Raw genomic sequence first — 16,827 nt, forward strand, 5'->3', positions numbered from 1 at the left:
CTAATATTGTTCTATCCTTCCAATTACGGTTATTCAGATCTTTTCTTTTCTCTATTGTCATTCAGAGTACAAATCTTATGAGAATTTCAGGAATTTTGCCATATCTTCCAGTTAACTTAATTTTGTAAGTTGTGTTCTAAATCAATTTTTATTTTATTTTCAGAAAGCCTACTTTAAAGCTCCGTGAATCCATTAGAGTTTTTGTGGAGGTAAGTAGGGAACCTTTTTTAACTTGGTGGATGTACTGTTGTAGGGATGGAGACTTTCTCTCCACGTGAAATGCCAGGAATTCTCAAAGGCGTCAACAAGACCGAGAGGAGATTGAGGCAAGAACGTTGATCTCAAGTTCATTGTTGTCTTTTTCTGTCTGCATATTTTATTATTTGAAGTTGCAGCCAATTTATGGTTTATTGTAGTTCATTGTTTCTCCTCTTAACTATGTAGATGGAACAATGATCGCACATATAACAGTAAGCTATATTCTCTTCACATTTATGCATATTATTGCTGGGAGAGAAAAATCAATTATAATACACACACATATCTTTTTCCATTTATTTATTCTTGCTCGGAGAGAAAAAACAAAGTAGCTCCAATAACATGTTTTATATAATCGTATGTCTTGCAAACTAGAAAAAGGAAACTAACCACTCCCTCCAATACAATTAATATTGACGCTGCTTTAGTACAAAGTTGTACTAAAGCAGCGTCAATTATTATGGGTAGGATTGTACTAAAGTAGTGTCAATTAATATGGATTGGAGGGAGTGTCATTTTTGTTTTCTAACTTGTAATGCAAAATGTGGGAGCTTATATATACTCACATAAAACAAGTAGTTGTTACAAAATTCTTCATTGTTGGTCTTGTATGTCTAAATATTGATGATGTAGTTGTCATCTATAAACAAAAACATTCCTTTTCAAAAAAATTCTTGAGCTGACTGTGATGAGAAGGGGAGCTTGGAGGAGGCCATCATGACGATGCTGCCACCTCGACAGAGAAAGGCTACGCAACACGAGAACAAGGAGGCGAGACGGTACTCTGCTGGAGCCGGACCATGGGGAGGTTTCAATTTCCAGAAATCTTAGTTGCTAGCATATGTAAGGTTTGAAGTAACGATTGAGAAAATAAGCATCTAAATACCAAGCAATTTCTATGATAATTTATATTTGAGAATGTTGAGTTTGTTCTCGTGGAAGTATTGACTATCTTTCTAACTGGATAAGAAGTCATGTGATCATAATGCACTACTACTTCCTTCATGCTTATATGGGAGAATTGATTGGTTAAAGAGGACAAAAGGTTGCCATTTTATTTTGAACTGGTACAGTTTGTTTGTCGTTGTGAGATTTTTTTAGTACAAATCTTAGAGATATGCATATATTTGACATATGCATGGAATGAACACACATTATTGAGGAATCCCCTATATGACATATGATGGGAATCAACCTGCTCACATATGACAGGAATCCCCTATGATTTGTGATTCCTGCAAGTGTATGGGGGTATTTGAGCCATATCATAGGAAAATAATTTGCAATAGAGACTTGTGGTGAACTTAGCCATCATGATGTGAACATGCTTCCTTTAATTTGAACTTCGTGTTTACTATACTTGATTCATGCTTGCTTTCACTCTGATATGTGTAATTGATGCGTATTTATCTTAATGTTGCTCAAAATATCATGTTTGTAAGATCGGATAGATGTTTTGATGATCTCAACTCATCATGTTTTTTCAATATAATCTCAGTTGTGTTGCAAAAATATTGGCTCCCGTAGCAACGCACGGGCAATTAACTAGTAGTAGTAGATGCAGAATCATTTCGGTCTACTTGATACGAACGTGATGCCTATATGCATAATCAGTGCCTTAGATATCTTTATAATTATTCGCTTTTCTATCAATTGCTCGACAGTAATTTGTTCACCCACCGTATTATTTTTCCTTTATGAGAGAAGCCTCTAGTGGAACCTATGGCCCCCGGGGTCTATTTTCCATATTATATTTTCAGATCTATAAACAAAACAAACCAAAAATATTTTGTTGCAGTTTATTTACTTTTGTTTCCGCAATCTTTTATGTCTATCTCTATCAGATCTCATCCTTGCAAATAACTCTGAAGGAATTGACAACCCCTTTATAGCGTTGGGTGGAAGTGTTTGATTGTTTGTGTAGGTACTACTATTGGGGCCTTGCTTGTTCCTAATACTGGATTGATACCTTGGTTCTCAACAAACTGAGGGAAATACTTATCTACTTCGATGTATCACCCTTTCCTCTTCAAGGGAAAACCAACTCAAGCTCAAGAGGTAGCACCTTCCTGACAAGTTTCCTCTTGGATGTATTTTTCTCAAGTATGAAATCAGCATCCTCTTCATCCGAGTTCCTTGGCTTCCTTGCTCTAGTGTCTGCCTTGGGCAAGTCATGGGAGCTAGGAGTCCCTGGGTGTGAATGGCCTGCCTCGGGACTAGTGTGTGCATCAAGATCTATACTCTGCTCTTTGAAATTGTTCTAACAATCATCTGAACATGACATGGCTGAGCACTGACCCTGTGAATAGATGTAGAGGAGTTGAAAAGATGAGCATCACAAAATTCAGACATTTTTGCAAGTTTGAACTCAAAAATTTAGTACTAGGTTTTCACTGTAAGTAAGTTTGGTTCCATCGAGTTTCAAAATTCGGAGCTTCCGAAGCAACAAACCTTCTTAACAAAAACGTGGTCACTTGGATTCGTTTTACTGAAGAAAGACTCGGTCTCATCGAAGTTGTGCTCAAAAACCCTAAATATCCATCTAGGTGACACTGATAGGAACTTCTGTGTTTCATCAAGTGGCCCTTTGTGCTGTGGGCGGCCCACATCGGTGCCGCAGAAACGTTTAGACTTGGTGACTCCAAAATTGCTTACGGCGGAAACCTAACCCTAAATTTTTTAGTTCCATCTATTCTATGAAGTTTTCTTAAGGATGGATGCATTGGAAACTATGGTAAGAAAACTAATTTAGCCTAATGCGCATGAATCGGACTCTGGAGCGCAAGAGGAGTTGAAGATTTACCCTAACTTAGCGAAATCTCCTCTACGGAGGCAACGACGGGGATGAATCCATTGAGGGTGGAGGATTTCTATGGCAAGGGCACACGGGAAGCAACATCAAAGTCGTGCAAACGTGGGCGGACGCAGCAGTTGTGTGCGGGCGACCGAAGGTTTGGAGAAATTTTAAAGTTCGGGGGTTGCGGATATATATACCCATGTGTTGTCGGCAACACCGATTAATCGAAATCAGTTTCATTGAGATGCTTTACTGTATGTTGGTAGGGCAACCCGGTTACGCCGAGATTTTTCAATCTGTGGTGCCGAGGTTCAAAAACCAGATCAACCCTAGTGCCTCGGTGGAAATGAGTTTTATAAGTTGGTCACATCAATTGCACTTGGGAGGTTTTGGAAGTCAGCCCTTTGTCGAAACAGTGGTTGTGAGTGCTCACCCAGAGGGTCCGAAAAGTGCTTGCTCAAATTTTATGATGAAGCATGAATATAATTGTAGGCAAGAAAGCATAAATAGCTAGAGGGGGTACTTAGGCATTCTTGTACATCCAATTGGCGAGAAAAATGAAAGCCAAAGAACAATAATTGGATTTCCTCGAATGAAGAAAAATATGCATACCAACATGCTCACACAATAAGATGTCAAATAAAACATGGCAAACATGCAAACCGCTCTAGTATATACCAAGTGAGGGAGTCCAGGACTAAGGGGCCCTCGGGCCGCTTACAGGTTTCCCTGGGCCGGACTCTCGGGCCGTTCTATCGTCATAAGTAAAGTGATGTTATGTTCAAGATGGACTCTTTCAAAGACTTGGCATGTACTCCATGATCCTGTGGAGACCTACGTGATCCCTCCTTAATGTGTAACCGACGCTGTGTAACCCTAACACCCCTGGTATCTATATAAACCAGGGGGTCATAGTTTGCAGGGTAGATTAAGCTCATTACTATTAGGGTTTAGACCACACCATCCGATCTCGAGGTAGATCAAATATATACTCTGTGCAACCCCATCAACACAACAAAAGCAGGACGTATGGTTTTACCTCCATCAAGAGGGCCCGAACCTGGGTAAACATCGTCTCCCCTGTCTCTCGTTACCCGATCCAAGATCCATAGTTTGGACCCCCTACTTGAGATCTGCCAGTTTTGACATTGGTGCTTTCAACAAGAGCCTGTTGTGGAACTACAGATTGATTGATGGCATGTCTCATTGTCAATGATGACATCCGCACCGAGGATGTTTTCCTCCCCGTATAGATCTTCGTGTTCGGCAGCATCGTGATGCATGCTAACCCATCTGGTCGCTTAGACCGGATCGGAAACCTTTCCCCCGATGAGGAGATCGGGTTCGGGAACTTAGAGTTCGTCGTCGACTCCTGGGGAGAGCTTATTCTAACAACAACTTTCACCCTCGATGCCCTGACATTGGAGGGGCGGATCTCGTCCTCGAGATGACTCTCATCCAAGCTCCGGCCTCGAGGCCCGAGCCAAATGGCATATCCGGATCATCTTTGGGTGAACTCTACTCTGGCACAACTCCGAATATTCCGATAACAGCGGCACTAGGGGTTGACCCCATGAACTCCGAAAACATGGACGTCGTGGATGTTACGGAATTAAACGAGCTGCTCGGTCAAATTTAGGCCATGGGAGTACCCCACGACCAAACGTCAATCTATGATCAGATAGGAATCAAACCTGACGACAGGGAAATCCACATCCCACCTATCACCCACTTGATTGCCACCATTGAGAAACCGGCAAGGTTCGCCTTCCCAACCATCAGAGCTCAAAATCGTCTATATTTCGGTATCCGACCAGACTCCCTCGGAAGTTCGGCAATCGAGCTACGCCCCGAACTGAACCCGGGGAATGAGCACTCATGTTCGGCCAGCCCATCTCACCGTACTCCTCGATGGCGTCAGATGCAATTGACAAAACCAAGAATTCGTGTCCGGTTGGGACACCCGCTGAACCAAATAGCACCAGATTTGGCAGACAAGTAGACGCACGAGTTCGTGACAAAACCACTCTCAAATTTGATTCTCCGCTGACCCAATCCTCAAAAGAGCTAACCAGATCGAATACTCAAAGTAAGAAACGAGCTCACCAAGTTTGGGGTCGATCCAAGCACGTTTGAGCCTCCAATCACTAGCTTGAACATTGTCTAGTCAGATGCACCAAATCTGGACAGAATCTCCACTTCTTCTCTTTCCTCTCTCACACGTTGTGTTTTCTCTTGTGTGCTCTCTCTCACTCTTAGAATGACACCACCACAAGTAAGGGTGGAGTGGCTAGAGTTTTCTTCTTGCTTTCCTTCCCTTGAAAGCACTCTCAGCCGTTGGATGCAGCGAGGATCAACGGCTGACATGTGTTGGACTTATGGGCTGATGTTAGGTTGCCAACACACCTTCATGTGGAGGAACTTAGCCCAACACAAGTGGCGTCACCATACAACAGTCTTGTTCTTACAAATGCTCAACAACTTATTTACTACCTTTAGCAACAGCAAAGTAAAATTAAAAATGGTATCTTTACTAATGTAAGACGTTTTCTGATACTCGTAAATGTCTTACTGAACGGAGGGAGGGAGTAGTTGAAAACAGGACACAGCGGATGCAGCAGACTATGCGGTACGTCTCTCACTTCAAATGCTGGTCCAAAAATGCACAGTTCAAACACTATCAAAAGACTTGATTTGTTATATTAGAAATATTTTAACCGGCTCAAGACAGAATCAGGTGTTTAAACACCAACGCATACGTCTGACATTTCAAATACTGATCCAAAAATGGGCACTTCAAACACTATAAAAACTCAAAAGACACCACCTAAAGCAAGTATATAGGGGTAGAAAGAGAGCGTGTAAACGGGACCAAGCAGCACGGCCTCTCACTCCTCGTCCGGTTCGGCGGCCTGGAGCCACACCACGAACGGCCTAGCATTCTTCACAACCTGGGAGTCCTTGCCGGCAGCAACAGCTTCATCGTACCACTGGACAATGGCTTCTTCCTCGAGGACGTCGCCATCATACAGGTATTTCAGGACTACCGGCACCTCCTTCAGGGCCTCGGCGCTGCACCTGCCGCAGAACGCCTCCATGGCCTGGAGCAGCAGCATCTGGGCTCCTTCATCAGGCACGGCAGCGGCAAGGTAGCCATTGTTCTTCTTGACGTCCTTTGCAAAGCCCTTGCCGACACCATGGAAGAGCGCCTCAAAGAGAGCGCCCATCACGTCCTTGGCGGGTAAGGTTGAGGAGGACAGCACAGCCTTGATCTGGGCTGGAGTGGCAGCATTGCCCAAGTTGGCCTTGATCTCCTCGACCAGTTCATCATATGGAGTCATTTTGGCCTGTTTCTTCTTCTTCTTCTCTGCCTCTTCGGTGGCAAGCATGACCATCTCGGCAGTTGCCGCACTCAGCTGCTCCTCCATGCGCTTTCTCGCAGCCTCTGCTGACGTGTCAGTCTGCCACTCCACACCATCATCATCATCATCGTCATCGTCTGCAGCAGCTGCAAAGTCAGCATCTTGACTGCAAGTTGGCGAGGTTGCACGTTCTTCATCAGAACCACCAGCAGTAGCATTTTTCTTTGCAGCAACACCTTTTGCAGCACTACTGTCCTTGGATGAAGCACCTATCTTCTTCTTGAGTTTCTTCATCTCCTCATCAGCAGCCTGACCTTCCTTGAGCCGCTCCTTCTCAGCTCTTCGCATAGCCTTCTTGTCCTGGCCTCCCTTCTTCTGTTCTGGCGGGTGCTTCAGGATGAATGTAGCGAGCTTGTCCCTCATGTCAACATCCGAGATGAAGCCACAGGCGGCACATTTCAAAGACAGCGTCTGTTTCTTGGAGATGACGACCTCTGTCTCAGGATTGCGACACTTGTAACACTGGACATACTTACTGATGAAGGTCTCCAGAAGACCGGCCAGCTTTGCAGTGTCGTGGGCACCATTGACAATGGAAACCCCCGTCTTGTCATCAAATTTAGACTGGGCCCCAAGCTCACAGCCAAAGAACTTCGTTGTGTAGGAAGCAGGCCTGGCAAGCGCTTTTGCAATGTCAACCATGTTGACGATGTTTGTCTTGATGCCATTACCACGGCCTTCTATTTTGGTTAACATTCTGGGCATCTTGTACCTGTAGAAGGCGTCATCCTTGTTGGAAGCACCAATGTTCTGCAGCGCCATCTTGGCTCGAGCTTTCTTATGTCCTATCAGCCGTGTCCAAATTCAGAAGCAAGAGCAGAGTTTGAGCCGACTTTGACCAGTGGCAACTGATCTCTCGGAACTATAACGGGGAAGACAAGCTTATCCCTCTTTTTCGATGTGCGAGAACACTCTCCCGGCAATCTAACTGATCCAAAGTAGAGCCAATGTTGTCCAGACATGAAAGATGCCCTCCACTCCACTTCGTCAGGATGTATCGAAGCGATCCTACTACCTGGATTAAAGCAAGTCAACGTTCACACATTAGAGATTCGACGTACGAGCTAAGATTGAGAAAGCATATCATCATGCCAGAAAAGGGGGCACGTGATAAAACCATCCATATGGCACCAACTACTAAATCAACATTACATACTGGCATACAGCATATGCGTGGCCAGTATACACAGAATCAGATAGTGCAAATAGATCAGATCCGGTTCAATCAAACAATCAATCATCTCGCGCAATCAACCAAGGTAAGGTAGCAGCACAGGATCATACGCTGCAAATGCTGAATCGCATCCTGCTACTGCCGTAAAGATCATATCATTCCCCATGAAAAAACAAATAAAACCTACGCCGGATCAGGTCCGGCTCAGCTGACATCGTAGTGGACGATCCTAAGATTTTTCTTGTTCTAAATAAATAAACACAGTAAATAAATACGAGGACGCCCAAACCCTAGCTCATGCGCAGTCCACAGCAATAATCGCTAAAACTACCGAAACAAAGAGTATCCAGGTAGCAGGGCCTTCCCGCTCGGATCCACCCTGAATCAATCAAAAATACAGAGCGATGTTATTACTCACCTAGGGCCGGAAACTCGGGCGCCGGCGGGGAGGAGCACTCGAACAGGGGAGTTTGGGGGCGATGGCGGCGCTGGCGATTGATGAGAGTAGGCTTGGGGAGGGAGGGAGGGCGTGCGTGCGGCTTTTATTTGAAGCGGTCGAGGCGCGGCCGGGTGGATTTCGTGATGGATTCGGTTTCTAATCTAGTCCGACCTGTGCTAGGAACTTAGTTTTCTTTTTAAGTTTTTCTTTATATATTTTTTTCATCGAGAAAGTTTTCTTTTTAAGTTTTTTTTATATTTTTTTTCATCGAGAAAGTTTTCTTTTTAAAGTTGCCATATAATTGTTGTGCTTTTGTATTGGGGTTAGAAAATAATTTATTTCAAATTATTTGCATCCTGCCAATATATAACTTGCCACGTATGCCATGTGACACGTGAATTAGAATCTTCACACGATCGAATCATAAAATAAAACAAAAACAAGTTGACATTCTTATCCAAACAAATACTCCCTCCGTTCCTAAATATAAGTCTTTACAGAGGTTTTATTCATGGACTACATACGGATGTATATAGACATATTCTAGAGTGTAGATTCACTCATTTTGCTTCGTATGTAGGCTCTTAGTAAAATATCTTAAAAGACTTATATTTAGGAACGGAGGGAGTACTACATAACTCAATGTAAAAAATATCTGAATTTATTTTATAAATACAAATATGACAGAGAATTTTAAAATTGTACGCAGATATGAAAGTGGTTCGAACCAGCCTCTCTGCATTGCGCTGTAGCAGGGGTAAGACTAGGTCCCTATAATCTATACCTAATAATAAAGCGGCTATTGCTTCCGTCGGAAAACCCACCGTGATATTTTTATAAAAAAGCCCCTGTAATTTTTGTTATCCAACCCGCGCTTCATCATTTATCTGCAACGCAAAAGCAAAAAAATGATTCGCTGCAAAAATTATATCTGTACGCATCGCCTCCTCCCGTCGACCCTGGGCCACCCTGGCCTGTGCCCAGGCCGCCGCCACACCACTCGCCGCCGCGGTCGACCTCAACCGCCACCGCTGCCGATCTCAACCCACCCGCCTCCGCGACCGTACCTCTCCCCGCTCACTGCCCCCTCGAGCGCATCGCGTCGACCCTGGTCCACCCTGGCATGTGCCCAGGCCGCTGCCACACCACTCGTTGCCGCGGCCGACCTCAACCACCACTATTGTCGATCTCAACCCACCGCCTCCGCGGTCGTACCTCTGCCCGCTTGCTGCCCCCGTTTCGGCGCTCGAGCATAACTTCTGGATCAAATCAACGTGACAGCTACAGTGACTGGGGATGATGCGTCTGCAAGATGCAGAAAAGCGGCGGCGCGCGGATAAGGCGCGGCGGAGCGAAGTACTTGCAGGTGGAGGCGGGCCTCCATGGCTCACACGGGAAACTTCGAGGTTATGGCGCGGCAACGGCGACTCCTTATGGCCAGATAGAGGCGCCTAAGCCTTCCCCCCTCATCGTATCCCCTCCTCCGGCACGAACTCATCATCTGGTGAGATCCCCTCCCCATGCCTCCAACCGTGTGCCAAGCACCGACAAGAAATTTTGTTTTGTGGGGATTTGTTTGCTGATGAATGAATGTATTGAATGTAAGATTGTATTGTTTGTAGAGACAAAGAATGGAACACCACCTTCAGTTTGTCATCTGATCCCACATTCTCTACCCCATGAGTGAAATAAGATAACAGTCCATTGATCAATTCACGTAGCCTCTTTGTTTTGCTTTGTTTGTCCCGCTCAATTTCTCATCATGGTGGAATTAACAATGAACGGGTTGATTTCTCAACAAAATAGGATAGGACTCACTACATTAGTTAGTTAGCTTATTATTTTAATAAATCAAAATGATTATAAAAAGATTAAAAACGTGTGGTATTTTTTCTCCCGTTGCAACGCACGGGCCCTTTTGCTAGTCCCTTCCTAAAACCTCATCTTGTGTGGAAGCTTCTGTGCACTGGATGTATTCATTAACAACATTTTACGTCAACAATTTAAACAATTCTAGCCCCCATATCTCAATTATATATCCAACATGAAAGTCTAAGAAGTGGTCAAATTTCACCTTTTTATGATTACACTAAGAGAATTATTGTGCGAATTGAGCATAGCTCGGCTTGGTTAGGTTCCTTTTTTAGCAAAACCTACCCACCTTGGGTTTCAATCATAGACTTGCAGTGGGAGAAGATGCCAAAAAAATTTAAAACTGTTATGCATTATAGTGGTATTTATTCATCTACCATTATATCATTGATTTGTTATATGTTATACGAGTCAATAATTTTGTGTCACATAGTTGCTAACTTAATTTTGTCATGGACATGGATGCTTGGAAGTTTGCAATCCATGCGCGAGAATAATGAGTTGGTCGTAAGATCTTATGGTTTTTCCATCTAGCCTAAAGGCTTTGTGTTGTTGACTTGTTGTATACTCGTAGTTGCTAACTTAGTTTTGTACCTAATACTACATCACTAAATTTTAGCGTCCATATATGCTGCGATTGAGTAACATCTAATCCATATCCGTATTCAAGTAGCATCCGCTCCATATATCGCACCCGTATGTGTTACAGCAAAAACATGACGACAAGATGGTAAACCGTATCCTCTACATGTAAGAACTGCTGCAGGTGGGGTGCTCTTAGGCTGAAGACTTGTCGCCCCCAAACGCATTCTCCAGAACACCGGTGGCCTCAAGGTGGCTAACATCTCCACACATCTTGACAATGCAGCGGCCAGTGTCACCAGAAACGAGCACGACAGTAACCGACGTGTTGTGTATTTTGCCGCGAAGCGGCATGGGACTGGCGTGCCTGTAGAGCTCTCTGATGGTTCCTCCATGAGATACCAGGATAACTCGCTCCCCTGTTAGTAAATGAGAAAAGCAGGTTCAGAAATGCTCAGGAGGTCATAGGCAAGTAAGCAAATCTCATGCAGAACAGGCACAGTGTCAAAAAAAGGTCTTGTATTAAGTTACAGAGGGAGTAGTTTTTGTCAGGAATATTTCTTGTTAACAGTTATTTATAGTGTTAAACATTAACACAGTATCTCCTCCATAGCCCACGAAAGGAAGCCAATAAGCCAATCCCTCCTATGAATAGCAAACAGTCATGGTTTTCTTTTTCGAGATTGAAATATACAGTATATTTTATCCAGATTGTCAAGTTTACAAAATAATAGTCTGATTTACTACCAGTTACAAGTCAAAGAGAAAATGAAGCTCGCAGTTTTGTTTTGTTTTCATTCTGCTTTTTGCAGGGAAAAGTCTGAAGCCTGGAGTTTACCTCTATGTTTCTCGACTATTTTATACAGGCATGAGACACATCGCTCTGACAGTTGATCAAGGCTCTCTCCACCACCCTGAAAGGACAAGCCCCAAAAAAATTCAGAAAAACAAATCTTTCGAGACAAGCTAACGCATGCAGCTGATACAGCCATAGGCTGGTTAGAGGAAAGCTGTATGGGCATCCTGTATGATAATAATCGACCTAGAATACCAAACCGTCTTTCATGTACAAATCTATATGAACCCGTTGTGTATGTAAGTTCATAAGAAATGACAGTTAGATATGGCAGCGATGTTTTTCTGTTAAGTTGCCCTCAGAAACAGCTGCAAGTCTATTGCAGGGTATTAAATGGTGCAGTGTCGATGCATATCTACTTGTGACTTCTTTAAGACTACGGTTACAGCCAACCATGTATTTGCAATATTTCAAGTACATCATTCTGCACTGGTCAGTGAACTAATATTTAACTTTCAGCTCTAAAAAATAAAATTAACTGATAAACATTTTCTCTAAAGTAGAAAAATGTGAATGCTTACAGGAATTTGCTGGTTTCTCTTGTGGGACATAAAAGCTTTGTAAGCCTCTGGCTTTTCTTTGACAGCATCTTGAAGCGTCAGGCCCTGGACATCTCCTATGTGTCTTTCTCTAAGTGCAGGATCAAACACAACCTATAATGCAAATTGTTCGCTCATTAATATTATATCAAGCAATTTGTCAAGATGTGTGGGGATGCAGAGACTCCACAAATTACGTGGCAGCAACGTGGTCTATGCTCGAGATATTTGAATAATAGAAAGGGTCAACATGAATGAACAAACATTTGGTAAATTGCAGAATTTTGCTATTGTTCTTGCAGTCTCTGCCGCCCGCTTCAAATCCGACGAGTATATGGCAGCTGGTTTGGCTTCTTTGGACAGCCGATGAGCAACCTGGGCATTAGAGTCAAACAAGTTCCACATAAAAAATGCTACTCCAGATGTCTTGTAGTAATATATAAGTAAGCCATACAATACCACAACAGCTTGCTGCCTCCCAATCTCATTCAGCTCTGCATCCAAGTGCCCCTAACACAGGAGTAGGATAGCATATCGGATCAATAGAGGGTTAGGTAATGTGCAAATACGAACCAGAGATGAAAATCATATCATGCTATTAAATTTATTGCTCCTACCTATTTATTCAGATTATAAAATCAGATAAGAGAAATTGGCACTAGGACACTATTATCTGTTGGCATTTGCTCACACACACTACAAAACTGTTAATTGGCTCAGTGCCATCACAAATTCATGGTCATTTGCAAGAGAACGCTGGAAATATTAAATTAGCTTGCCCAATTAAGAGAAGGCCAATCTGTGTTTGTAGCTACCAGGCAATCTAAATCTACCACCTCTCTTTAACAGTACATTGTACCAAGCTCCAAATCCAATGAAAATAAGGGAGTATTCAGCAATTGTGATCACCTGTATGATGCGCAAGGCGTTCCAGGAAGTCTCGCCATGCCGCACCACCACGACCTCGGTGAACTCGCCATCCTTGCCCTCGATTGTGGAAGAGGACGACATCCCTAAAGCTGTAGCGAAGAGATTCTGCCACCTAGAATTAAAATAAATTAAAGATCATGCATTAGCGGTTCTGCATACAAGGTAAGACTGAAATTCCAATTCAACCAAAGGTATTTGCCAGAAAGGGGACACAAGATTACAGTTTCAATCCATATGGAGGTGTGGTCAGTACAAAAACCATTCCATTACACAGGTGTGGTCAGTATAAAAACCAAATCAGATAGTGCCTAGAAATTACCAATGGTTCCGTGCAAACTACGAAAAGATGCAATGCAGAAGCAATTCCACATGTGGCAATGGTTGTACTAGCAACATGCAAAGGACATTTAACCGCAAGTACAACTCCCAAATTTTGATTAATCGACAGGTATACTTCTATCAACACTCAGATAACGATACTGAACTAATTAAGTACAAACTACTAGGCTAGTATACAAGAAGTCTTACATCTTACCCATATCCCCATCCTTGGGTAAATAGCCAAATGATTGTGAATTTACGATACCCAACATTCACATGAATAGCGTCAGTTCACAATGAGAATCAAGCAATGCTCTTGCGCTCAGGATGGCGAATCAATCAGGTATCTAAAACTGAAAAGCAAAGAGGATGATACCTACTACTTATCTATTTGCCTTCAAGTATTACCAGGTCACCAAAAAAACAACTACTAGCTGGGCCATGACAATCACTACAAATACTGGCACGGTTTCCCCTTTTTTTTCCATCCTAAAAAAATAACTACTAGCTGGAAACGAAACAGAGGAACAAGCGGCACAGAAGATTTTTAATCTAATCTGAAGTCTAAACTCGTCTCGCCGAATCAACAAGAGCTAGCAGCATAGGGCCCCAGGGCCATCCCGATACATCGAGCACAAGCGGATACGGCGAACCGAACTAACGGCGGAACTGAAGGAGAGATGACGGACGAGATTGCTCACCTAGAGCAGGGAATTCGGCGCCGGCTGGGAGGAACCGAGCAGAGGAGGCTGCGGGCGAGGCGCTGCCGACCAGAGGCGAGCGACGCGGGGAGGCGGAGCGCGGGGAGAAGGCCCGGGTCGGCGAGCGCGGCGCTCCTCCTGTGCGCCGCCGCTGCTGCTGGGGCGCCGCCCTGCTCCAGTGCCGTGGAGCGACCGCGCTAGGCGATGGGATGCTGGGCAGAGGAGTTGGCGATGGATCGATTCGATGGTCGCTGGTAACTTGGGTCTGAGCCAGCCCAATCAGCTTGACGCGCACGTTTGAGTTTTTATTTTCCTTTTTTTATGGTCAAAGGCCACCCCATAAATCTAACGGCTTGGATGGCCAGATCAGGAAAACGAACGGCCGGAAACGCATGATGTGAAAGGGCTGGAAAATGGCTCGGTTTTATACTCTTTATAAAATAGGTTGAAATTATCCGTCCATCTCAGTTACTCCCTCTGTTCCTACTAGCAAAAGGCCCGTGCGTTGCAACGGGAGAAAAAATACCACACGTTTTTAATTTTCTTAATAATTATTTTGATTTATTAAAATAATAAGCTAACTAACTAATGTAGTCAGTCTTATTTTATTTTGTTAAGAAATCAACCCGTCCATTGTTAATTCCACCATGATGAGAAATTGAACGAGACAAGCAAAGCAAAACAAAAGAGGCTACATGAATTGATCAATGGATTGTTATCTTATTCCACTCATGGGGTAGAGAATGTGGGATCAGATAACAAACTGAAGGTGGTGTTCCATTCTCTGTCTCTACAACAATACAATTTGACATTCAATACATTCATTCATCAGCAAACAAATCCCCACAAAACAAAATTTCTTGCCGGTGTTTGGCACACGGTGGAGGCATGGGGAGGGGATCTCACCAGATGATGAATTCCTGCCGGATGAGGAGATATGATGAGGGGAGCAAGGGTTAGGCGCCTCTATCTGGCCATAAGGAGTCGTCGTTGCCGCGCCATAACCTCGGAGTTCCCCGTGTGAGCCATGGAGGCCCGCCTCCACCTGCAAGTACTTCGCTCCGCCTCGCCTTATTCGTGCGCCGCCACCGTTCTGCATCGAGCAGACGCATTATCCCCGGTCACTATAGATGTCGCGTTGATTTGATCCAGAAGTTGTGCTCGAGCGCCGAAACGGGGGCAGCAAGCGGGCAGAGGTACGGCCGCGGAGGCGGGTGGGTTGAGATCGACAACAGTGGTGCTTGAGGTCGGCCGCGGCGGCGGGTGGTGTGGCAGCGGCCTAGGCACAGGCCAGGGTGGACCAGGGTCGACGCGATGCGGTCGAGCGCCGCAACAGGGGCAGTGAGCGGGGAGAGGTACGGCCGCGGAGACGGGTGGGTTGAGATCGACAGCGGTTGAGGTCGGCTGCGGTGGCGAGTGGTGTGGCGGCGGCCTGGGCACAAGCGAGGGTGGCTCAGGAACGACGGGAGGAGGCGATGCGTACGGGTATAATTTTTGTAGCGAATCGTTTTTTCCTTTTACGTTGCAGATAAATGGTGTAGCGCGGGTTGAATAACAAAAATTAGAGAGCCTTTTTTATAAAAATGCCGCGGTGGGTTTTTCGACGGAAGCAATAGCCGCTTTATTATTAGGTATAGAAATATAAGTCTTTTAAGCGATTTCACTAAAAGACTATAAAAGGAGCAAAATGAGTGAATCTACACTCTAAAAAGACTTATATTATGGAACGGAGGGAGTAGGTAACAAGTTGGCCTCTATTTCGGATGTCCTTTTGCGATTTTTTATAAGCATATTGCACACTGAAATCATAGTAAAAATGCATTCATTACAAAACATAAAAGACAAGTACGATCAGCACGGGCGGATCCACACCAGCGGGCCGTCCCGAGCCCCTTTGTACAATGTAGCAATTGCTACAGTATTTCACTCCGGTATACACAAGGTTCAGGCCCTCATGCCCCGGACCCCCCGCCTCCTGGCCTAGGGCCTATCCGGTACTGACGAACAGTTTCAAAACATAAAGAGTAGGTTATTAGTAGCTTGGGACATGTCTCGTCATCGTGAGATAAATGGCACGAACATAATCTAGATGGTAGATTTGCCTTTCCGGACAATCATATGTTTTTTCTGCATACTTTGCCAATCAAGACAACCAATTTCGGCTTTAGTTATTATGGGAGGTAGCTCTCCGGCATAGTTGTGGCTCAAGATGTTATCGTTGGTTTATGAATCGAGTAGGCTCTGAAAATTATTCTAGGAAAATTATTGGCAAATGCAGATCTATTGCGAGGCACGATGATGTCTTTGCATGACATTTGCTCCATTTTTGCGGAAGTTGTTGCTTTACTTCTGGACACACTCAATGCTAATCATGCTACACCACTTCAATGTTAGTCAAAAGTTATTGTGCCTCCTCTTGTTCCACGCCTCTTCCACCAATCCCTGGCATCGTTGAAACATTTGATCACTTTATTCTTTCTTCAATATATCCCTAGGTTTTAGAAATCCTTTGAATCGAATAGGCCACGAGAGACTTTTGTTGATGTTTTACTCGAACATGTCCTTGCGATCCAGAGATTGTACATCCTTTTTGAGTCGACTAAGAGCATCTACACCGGGACCCTTCATATCCTTCTTAAACATCCGGGTAGACCGTCCGGTCAGTAACCGGTCACAAAAAATCGATCCAATCGAACCCGTCAAACGGGCCTCAAACATGTGGACTGACCAGTACCCCTCATATTCAGTTCAAATATGGGGCGGATATAGGGGAGCTCGGGCGCCCCGGCCACGCTTACCTGGCCCGCACTGGTCCACGCTAGCCCGCATCGACCCCTCATATACATGGGTTCGTCGGACCAAACCCTAGCTACTTCACTGCACTCCACTCCACTCCCATCCGCCACCCAAGCTCACCTTCGGCAACCTTCCGCCTT

The 16,827-nt window shown here is 44.4% G+C and overlaps 2 protein-coding genes across 3 annotated transcripts; both read right to left on the reverse strand.

The window, feature by feature from the left end:
* Window positions 1-5,744: 5,744 nt before the first annotated feature.
* LOC123403946 (eukaryotic translation initiation factor 5-like) lies at window positions 5,745-8,152 on the reverse strand. The gene is made up of 2 exons (XM_045097851.1): window positions 8,070-8,152; window positions 5,745-7,492 (listed from the first exon to the last, which is right to left on the reverse strand). The coding sequence occupies exon 2, from the start codon at window positions 7,237-7,239 to the stop codon at window positions 5,944-5,946; it is 1,296 nt and encodes a 431-aa protein (XP_044953786.1). The 5' UTR covers window positions 7,240-7,492; window positions 8,070-8,152; the 3' UTR covers window positions 5,745-5,943.
* A 2,415-nt stretch (window positions 8,153-10,567) lies between these two features.
* On the reverse strand, window positions 10,568-14,113 carry LOC123403679 (phosphoglycerate mutase-like protein 4). 2 transcript variants are annotated; one of them, XM_045097593.1, is made up of 7 exons: window positions 13,892-14,113; window positions 12,849-12,981; window positions 12,399-12,449; window positions 12,204-12,314; window positions 11,922-12,053; window positions 11,383-11,458; window positions 10,568-10,963 (listed from the first exon to the last, which is right to left on the reverse strand). In XM_045097593.1, the coding sequence occupies exons 2-7, from the start codon at window positions 12,948-12,950 to the stop codon at window positions 10,740-10,742; spliced, it is 696 nt and encodes a 231-aa protein (XP_044953528.1). In that variant the 5' UTR covers window positions 12,951-12,981; window positions 13,892-14,113; the 3' UTR covers window positions 10,568-10,739. The 2 variants fall into 2 exon arrangements, with proteins under 2 accessions (XP_044953528.1, XP_044953530.1); XM_045097595.1 differs by having other exon boundaries at window positions 12,204-12,449; window positions 13,892-14,086.
* Between the last annotated feature and the right edge of the window lie 2,714 nt (window positions 14,114-16,827).

The sequence above is a fragment of the Hordeum vulgare genome, chromosome 6H, assembly GCF_904849725.1.
Source record: "Hordeum vulgare subsp. vulgare chromosome 6H, MorexV3_pseudomolecules_assembly, whole genome shotgun sequence".
In the NCBI taxonomy this organism is placed as follows: domain Eukaryota; kingdom Viridiplantae; phylum Streptophyta; class Magnoliopsida; order Poales; family Poaceae; genus Hordeum; species Hordeum vulgare.

Excerpts from the sequence above, each read along its gene's own strand:
- LOC123403679 (XM_045097595.1), bottom strand. The coding sequence starts at position 12,950 with ATGTCGTCCTCTTCCACAATCGAGGGCAAGGATGGCGAGTTCACCGAG. Across the intron at positions 12,450-12,848 it reads ACGCCTTGCGCATCATACAG|GGGCACTTGGATGCAGAGCT; the intron begins GTGATCACAATT and ends CTCCTGTGTTAG. Across the intron at positions 11,459-11,921 it reads AGAGAAACCAGCAAATTCCT|GGTGGTGGAGAGAGCCTTGA; the intron begins GTAAGCATTCAC and ends TTGTCCTTTCAG.
- LOC123403946 (XM_045097851.1), bottom strand. The coding sequence starts at position 7,239 with ATGGCGCTGCAGAACATTGGTGCTTCCAACAAGGATGACGCCTTCTAC.